Source organism: Psammomys obesus, unplaced genomic scaffold (assembly GCF_907164565.1).
Source record: "Psammomys obesus unplaced genomic scaffold, mPsaObe1.curated_primary_1811, whole genome shotgun sequence".
NCBI lineage: Eukaryota > Metazoa > Chordata > Mammalia > Rodentia > Muridae > Psammomys > Psammomys obesus.
This window is the reverse complement of record NW_026592510.1, coordinates 3,856,559-3,865,486: the sequence shown is the minus strand read 5'-3', so window position 1 is coordinate 3,865,486 and position 8,928 is coordinate 3,856,559. Positions and strand designations below refer to the sequence as shown.

The following is an 8,928-nucleotide window of genomic DNA, read 5'->3' as shown; positions in this document are numbered from 1 at the left end:
GATAGATAGATAGATAGATAGATAGATAGATAGATAGATAGATAGATAGACAGACAGACAGACAGATAGAATACAGGGCTATGTAGCTCAGCAGTAGAGCACTTGTACAACATGTGAGAAGCCCTTGGTTCACCCCCTAGTACTACAAAAAGCAAAGCAAAACAAAACTTAACAATCACCAGTATGAAACCCAATCGATGAAGGAAGCTATCGTTTCACTTTCACATACACACACACACACACATACACACACACATACATTCACACACACATGCATACACACACACACACACATACACACACACATACACACACACAGAAACGAAAAAGAAATGTCTGCAATCCCAACACTGATGGTGCTAACATTGGATGCTGACATTAGTACAAGACTGGCCTGGGCTATTCAGCTGCTTCTTAAAAACAAACAAAATAATAACAAAAACCCAAAAAAACAAAAACTCACCATAACCACCAAAAGTTTACAAGAAGGTTCTGGTAGCCTTGCTACTCAAGGCTTAAAACAAGAAGGTAGGTAAACTTCCATAAAGTGACACAATACAATTAGCAAGCATCTCCCAGTGACTCTATTTTCATCTTATTTGCAACTACTATTTATGGAGCCTGGAAAAAAAAAAAATCTACACAAGTGCTAGATAGATTTAGATATTCTGCTACAAAAAAAAAAAAAAAAAAAAGAAAGAAAGAAAGAAAGAAAGAAAGAAGACTCCGTTTCACTGCAAAAGGTAATAAACGACTAGATCTTGAGGGATGGTTTGGCAGTAAAGGGCTCGGGCTTGGGTTCTCCAGCACGCATGTGAAAAAGGCATTAAAAGGCTTCAGACATGCAAACTTAGCTGTTGAGGGGGAAAGACAGGAGGATCCCTGGAGCTTGCTGGCTCGGTAGCGTTGCTGAGCCTTTAAGCTCCAGGTTCAGGAGGATACCTGGTCTCAAAAAAACAAACTGAAGAGCGAGCGACATGTACACACAGTCTGGGCCCACTCGCCCACACAGCTCACACACTGACATGAGCAAGTATACATACACATAAAGTGAGAGTGACGAGGAAACATGACCTTGTGTCGCTCGTCTAAATTTTCTATGTAACAAGACTGACAGACTCTACATCCATGAGGCAGAATTAGATAGAATAGGTCCCCAGCCCAGTGACAAAAGTATTCTTGATACATGAAAATGAGCGTTCTAAGTGGCCCAAAGCAAATGCATCCCATAAATGCATTCCAAAATGTTCACTTTCATCAGGTGAAACTTTTACATGAGATGCACACAACTGACTTGGCCAGAGGACAATGCTGTGGGTACACAAGTGTCCAGAGGCCTGCAAAACTACAGTACCCTACACACACAGCAGGGTACATACTATGTCCTCTGTTCTCCTTAGTTCCACAGCCAGAATTCTGTATCTCTGGTCATGGTCTGGCTTGTTTTTTCCTCAGATGTGCCATGGTACCATGCTAAAGGCTGCCCTTCATCACTGCTTAGAAACTTAGTAAATGTACAGGGAAAGCTGTCACCTCCTGGTCACCCCAAGCTGAAAAGTGGCCATTTCCTCAGCCGGTCTGAGAAACACAGGCTATCCTGCTTAAACATTAATCACAGGTTCATCAACAATATTGACAGCCACAACTAGAACCAACATCAGAAATATGACATAGGCAATGTGTCCAGCTAGATGCCCTGAAACTACTCTGGGGGGATGAGGAGAGAAAAACCCATCAAGAGAAGTCAACAAAATACACACCACTTTGATCCGAAACACTGTTATCTCATCTTTCCCTTTAGAATGATGTTCCCAAATAAAGTGTGATTAGAAAGCACACTGTTCTCCTACACACTTTTTTTTTTTTTTTTCAGAAGGACAGGTATTTCTGGAACCTAAAGTCATGAAAGCCCCAACAAAGAGAAACAAAGGTCACACGTCACTTCTGCAGAGACCCTGAGGAAAAAGGAAAGATCCGCAAGTTCAAATAGTGAGTCAAAATGATACAGAGATTTCCAAGGAGGTAATCTAAAATGCAGGATACGTTAGTTTGTCTGTACACCTGAATTTAATTTGAGGAGCGCTTACAACTGGCCCTTAAGGTCCCAGCTACAGAGAAATGCTTACCATGGGCTGGAGTTTTCTTATACAACTGGTCATGGACAAAGATGCCAAAAAGGGGGGCAGGAGGGGGGGGGTCTAAGAAAACAAAAGTCGCCATTGACTGGCTAAGGGTAATCAAACGCTGAGGACTGTATCAACAAGACAATGTGCTCAGATCTATAATTCACCTTCATTCAGCCTGGTGCTCCGGTGTGGCAACAGAGCACCAGGATTGCCCGATGATCCTATTTTTCAAGACCCAGAAATTTGGACAGCCAATGTGCAGTCTTTCAGTGTTTATATACTGGTGGCTAACTGGCTGGTTTTTGTTTGTTTGCCTTATTTTGCACATTGTAAGCCAAGAAAACACAGCTGTGTTCTATCCTTTATTAGCAATTTTAAATATAGCTGCCATAGTTTAGATGCTGTTTTTTGTTGTTGGTTTTTTTTGTTGTTGTTGGGTTTTGGTTTTGGTTTTTGGTCCTCCCCCCGCCACCCACCAAGGAGTCTACCCCAGGAGCATGGTTCAGAGTGGTGATGAGTTGATGGAACCAACTGGCACTCAACATTACACAGCCTGCCCTAAGAGGAGTGTCTTCCCTGGAGGCGGAAAGCTAACTTCAGTTTTCTGAGTCTCTCTTGCTGAGAGTCCACTCCACAGCCAGGGCATCATGCTGTTGGGCTTTTAAAGTCTGTAATGATGGTTATGCCTGTATTCCAGCCCTAGGAAGGCTGAGACAGGCGACCAGCCCCAACTACAAAGACAGATCCAAGCTATTAAAAAAAAAAAAAAATCAGAATCCAGACCTACAAATAAACCCTCTTTCTTTCTTTCTTTCTTTCTTTCTTTCTTTCTTTCTTTCTTTCTTTCTTTCTTTCTTTCTTTCTTTCTTCCTCACTTTTTAAAAGAGAGAGTCTAGACCAGGTGACCTTGAATCCCTGAGCCTCCTGCCTCACGGCAGAAATGCTGAACTTAGAAGCATCCACCGTTATGCCCAACTACACCTTTCTTTATAAAGTGAAGGCTGTCTGAGGCATTTTATTCTAGCAACAAAAAGCGCAATAATAAAACAGTCATGTATATAGCTTAATTATGAGGATACATTCTGAGAAATGCGTTGTTAGGCAAGTTCACCACTGCCAATAGTGTACTTACACAAACTAAGACAGTATTAACATTCCTAGACAATAATCTTTGGGACCTCTGCCTTGTACACTGTTCAGCATGCAGCACGTGGCTGTATACATTCTAATCCTAATCTGACACCACCCTTGAATGATGACAAGTTTGAACTATCAAAGCCAGCAATCATGCTACAAAGTGTCCACTAGTTTGAACACAGCACAATAAACAAGGTGCAGGACACAATCAGCTCTGGTAGCTGAAGCCTCGGTCTGTAGCATTTACTAATGCCAGACTGTAATTCCACCTGACCAAGGCCCACTGCAAAATCCCAACCTAACTTCACTAAATGCAGAGACAGCAAGAGATGTGTCCCAGAGCTGTTTAAAGCCAGTGAAAGTGGCTCCCGGCCCTCCTTAGGAGCTCCTTGCTATTCCTAGCACTTTGGGGGTCTGAGCTATTCTGCAAATTCATGGTGGCAGAGAACCATGCCAGCAAGCTACCCTTTGCCTCCCTAAGCGTACTGTGGCACACCCATACCCTCTTCCATGTAAGTAAACGTAAGTTTAGTTTTTTTATTATTTTTAACGCGAAATGAATTTTGGCTTAGGACAGGGGCAGAATTTCAGAATTCATGATGCAACACCAGACAAGCACAGCCACCTTGGTATCAAACCTGCTTTCATTTTTAGTAGAGGTGAAATTATATAGGTACTAAAGAATTGTTTAAAAAAATGGGGGGGGGGTGGAGAGATGGCTCATTATTTAACAGTGTGCACTATTCTTGTAGAGGTCCCAAGCAAGGCTCCAGGGATTCACATGTCCCGGCTCGCCAGGGCTTGGAACGACAACGGGGGGGGGGGGGGGGGGCTCGAAGCCCTCTTCAAACTTCCTACAGGCACCTGCACTCAGTGCACATACCCAACCCAAATACACATAATCAAAAATAAAATTAAATCTTGACAGACATAAATTCTTAGATGTCTATGTTACACACCTATATACATGGGGCTGCGTAAGAACTTTCTGGGGGTTGGAGAGATGGATCAGCAGTTAAGAGAACTACCTGCTAAAGACGCAAGGTTCGATTCTCAGCATCGGATGGCAGCTCACAACTCCAGTTCCAGGAGACCCAGTACCCTCTCCTAGCCTCTGTGGGCCCCAGACACACATGTTGAAGAAACTCTAGCCAGCCCAAGAACAGCAAACATGGCTCTGCCAGGCCTTGGCCTTCTCTCCCATTCCTTCCACCGTTATATTACATTCATAAAGCTAGCTACCAATGTCTATTCATTTATTTGGCTACTTCCTCCTCCTGAGGCTGACTGTCAAGGTCTAGCTAGCAAAGTATTACAGTCCAGCAATCAAAAGCCCCCTTTTGGCTGTCCTAATGAACATGCCCAATCTTAATTAAACACATCCTAATACAGGGGTTTCCCCTTTTACCTTTATAAATTGCCATTTGGTCCGGGCCAAGTCTATGTAGAAGCAGGCCTCTCTCCCTCTGGGGCAATATCCCCCTTCCCTAGTTGTTCCTTCCCCCTTCTTCGTTCATCATGCTGTCTCTTATTTTCTGACCTTTGTCCCTCCGAGGAAAATAAACCTCTGTGCTGAGAACTTGGTCTTGGGGTGTTTCAAGCCAATACCAGTCCTTTCACATTTGATACACAGACATACATATAGACAAAATGTCCATACACATAAATGAATAAATATTAAAAATAAAATTTCTTAGGAAAATGAACGGTTAAGAGGCCTGGTGACAGTGAAGGTGAGAACCACTGTCCTGCAAGGAGGAGCGTGACAGCTACGTCTGGAGCCCGCAGGGTGGAGAGTCCGTCACCACACTCCAGCACTGGTATTTGATGAATCCGCACATCTCCAAGAGCACCTGCACTACCTAACTGACGGGGCTGTTTTCAAGAGTCTCCTGAGATGGTTGCGCCAAAATGCTTTCAAAATTAGTCATGACTAGTAAAACAACTCATGTCTTGGCTGGGGATATAGTTCAGTGGTAAGACATTTGCTTAGCATATGTGGGCCCTGGCTTCAATCCGGAGTGCCTCTGAAAGTCCCAAGGAATCGGACACCCTCTTTTGGCCTCAATAGACACTGGTACACAGACCCACATGCAGGCAAAACCGCCATACATATAAAATAAAAATTAAACACAAAACTGAAATTAAAGAAGAGGACTCTATAAAGAAAATAACAAAATTGAAGTAGGGCCTTGCTTGATCAAAAATATTATATAGAAGGGTCTAATTGTTATCTCATCAGTTATAGCCTTTTCTGATTATTCTAAGTTGGAGAAAGAACAATTAACACTTCCCGAAAATGCAAGTTCATTTACTCTAGGTATCTAGGATATAGTCACCACAATTAACAGTTTCTAACTACTCAGAGTCAGCCGATGAGCTTTCATTTAGCCCTGGGAATGTGAGTTCTGAAACGACAAAAGCAGTGACTCTACACAATACCATGAGTTTACACACATGTGCTTTGCTGTTGCTCAGACTGCTTAATAGAGAGGGTATTATATATTTTATTTTGCTTTATTTCTGTGTCTATCTGTGTTTTCTCGTGTGTGTGTGTGTGTGTGTGTGTGTGTGTGTGTGTGTGTGTGCGCGCGCGTGCGCGCATCAGATGGCCAGAAGAGGGTGCTGGATTTTCTGGATCTGGAGTTACAGGTGGTTGTGTACTGCCCAGGGTGGGTGTTTGACTCCAAATTCTGCTTCTCATGATTGAGTAGCAAGCATGCTTAACAGACAGCCATCCCTGTAGCACCTAGATCTGTGCTTCTCAACCTTCTTAATGCTGTGACCGTTTAATACAGTTCCTCATATGCAGTGACCCTCAACCATAAAATCATTTCATTGCTACCTCATGACTGTAATTTTGCTACTGTTATAAACTGTAATGTAGATATCTGATATATGACCCCCAAAAGGGGTCACTACTCACAGGTTAAGAACCACTTCCTTAGAGTATATATTGACCCTTTCTAAATCTTCAACTTTCTAATCGACAATACCCAGGAGCTTGGGTTCTGGATACCAACGTGCCTTAACTTCCTGATCCATTTGACTAAAACACCTACATCATCTGGTATTTATTACTTCTCCAGGTTTCTGTTTCAATGTTACCTCATCACACAGAGACCTTCCAACACTCCCTATCCCTCTTATTTTGCCTGTTTCTCTTTCTCTGTCTCTCACACAAACACACCACACACACACACACACACACACACACTGCATATTCATTTCTTTACCTGATGTCTGACTACCAAAGTGGTCAGGACATTTGTTTTGTACATAATACTACTTGGCACATAAAAGGGACCTGGTAAATTATTTGTTGAGTGGAAGAATGGCTGCACAGAAAGAAGGCAGGAGAGGTAATCCTTCCTCACAGACTTTAGATCCCAGCATGTCACTTATTCAAACAGCACACAGAAAGAAATCTTTCTCAATTTTGTCTTCACACTGGCCAACACTTATTGTGGAATCAGAAGACAGCCCCTGGTCCAACAGTGATGGAAACAGCTTGGCCAAGAGCTTAGCAAATACTCCAGCCTTGCTCCCTGCTCTGGTCTGTTCATTAGTCTCCGAGAACTGCCTAAAGGACTGTATGACCTTTCTCAGTTCAGAACCTTAAGAAACATACTTGCTCATGGCCAACACAGATTGAGTAATTGAGTAACTCTTTCTCCTAGGACATGATTAAACCCTAGGAGAGATGGAGATATGACAGAGGTTGCAAAACTCTACCAGGTCATGTTGGTTCACTTGAGGCTCTCCAGTGCACAGACAAGAGAGCATGTACTAGAGGGCTTAAGGAACTTATCACACGCCCACACAAAATCAGCCTTCTTCTGAATTAAAATGGAGGCCAAGCCCAGATCTTACCCAGCAGGCATTGCAATACAAAAGCCTCTAAAGGATCAGCATGCCTTATTTTCTTCACACAATGAAAGAATGTTATTACGTATAGTCCTTTTGTCCTGGTTGCCCTTTTCCGTCTCCCCCCTGTTCCGCAGATGATGAAATAGAGGCCCTAAACTCACTATGTAGTCAAATAACCACTCTGGCAAGCTACCCTCTGCCTACCTAGGGCCAGCCTGCACTACAGAAGTGATGATGATAATAGTCAGAGCAGGGACATATTTCCTCATTTAACCTTTCTTGGAACCCTGTGAAATAAGTCATATATTTGTTGTTATATAGGTGAGGAAAACACGGTACAGACACATCCCAGGCCCAAGGTTAATGGTCCAGTTTTAGTATGAGACACCCAGGCTGTGGTCGTGTGAGAGGGTTGGCTGTTCTAAGGAGGGCAAGCCCAACCTACCATTCTGAAGTCTTCTTCAAACTTGAAAGCCCCGCCTCCCGTGGCACAGAGGGTGGTGTGGAGGCTGGAGAAGTTCTTCTCGCTGCCCATCTGGATGAACATGTGCATGGCACAGGTGGGGAAGCGGATGAAGTGCAGGTTCCCTCTGCGCCCACACATTGTCAGGTTTTTCAGTTCCAGGTGGACGTCTCGGATCCCAGTTTTGCCATAGGCAGTGTTAGAAGTCAAATACTTCCGGATGCTCTTCAGGTTCTCTACTTCTTCCTGTTCTTCTTCTGCTGTGATATCCTTCGGTTCAAAGTAAACCAGCTTAACCAGGGTTCCACCAATATCCATACCAAACCACGGGAATGCTGGGGGACAGAGAAAAGGATGAGGATGTGGGATTTGATATATGAAAAGCAGGTGCTGTGTTTGGATATTCAATGAGAAAATGCATTCCCTGTTATATTTCCTTTATGTCAACTACACAAATCTAAAATAAGACAGAGTGCCTGTAGTACCCACAGCCACTCAGAATTAAGGGAGACAGCATAGGATTCTGCAGAATCCTAAACCAGCCTCAGCTGTGCTTCTGGGACTCAAGTACCTCATCAAGGACAGTACAATTCCAGTGTTTAAAGACATTTTACTTTTTGGCATGGATCATGCTCTAAATGTTATTTTATAGAAATCTTAGCCAAATTAATGGATGAGTTCCTGAGCCAGGCATGGTGGTACATAGCTGTTGTATCAACAAACAGAAGCTGAGGCAGGAGGATTGCAGGTTAAAGCCCAGCCTGAGCTACAAGTGAGACTCAGTCTCAAAGGAAAACAGGAGCGGAGGGGAGGAAAGGAAGGAGGAGAGGAGACAAGACAGATTTGGAGAACACAAAAGGCTTCTTTGAAATTTTTTTTCAGCCCTACAGATCTATATAAACCCTTGTCAAACTGTGTATATTGGTATCTATAAAAGATAATTTTTCTGGATGTAGAACCAACCTGTTTTTCTACTCAAGAGTTTGAGGGAAAGGTATGAAGGAAAATGTCCCTGTACACAAAGTCTTTCCTAAACCTCATTGTTGTATCATTCATGACTTAAACCAACCAGTCAACAGCTAATAAACAGTGATTTCCCCCAATACTCAGAATCACAGGGCTTGCGATGTCTCTCATTTGGAGAGGTTTTTAATGTAGCATACACAAATCCCTAAATTTGATCCTAGAATCACACCAACCAGCAGAGTGACACAGGTCTGTAATCCCAGACCCTGGAGGGAGGCTCAGAAGTTCATTGTTATCCTGGGCTACATAGTGGGAAGGAAGGAAGGAAGGAAGGAAGGAAGGAAGGAAGGAAGGAAGGAAGGAAGG

General features: G+C 43.2%; 1 protein-coding gene across 2 annotated transcripts in view; it reads right to left on the bottom strand.

Annotated features, from left to right (window-relative positions):
• Nucleotides 1–8,928, bottom strand: part of Pank1 (pantothenate kinase 1) — a 53,838-nt gene that overhangs the window by 15,858 nt on the left and 29,052 nt on the right. For both annotated transcript variants that reach the window (XM_055613870.1, XM_055613872.1), the window contains exon 2: nt 7,579–7,931. In XM_055613870.1, the coding sequence (XP_055469845.1) occupies nt 7,579–7,931 (353 nt within the window). The remainder of the gene's footprint in view (nt 1–7,578; nt 7,932–8,928) is intronic.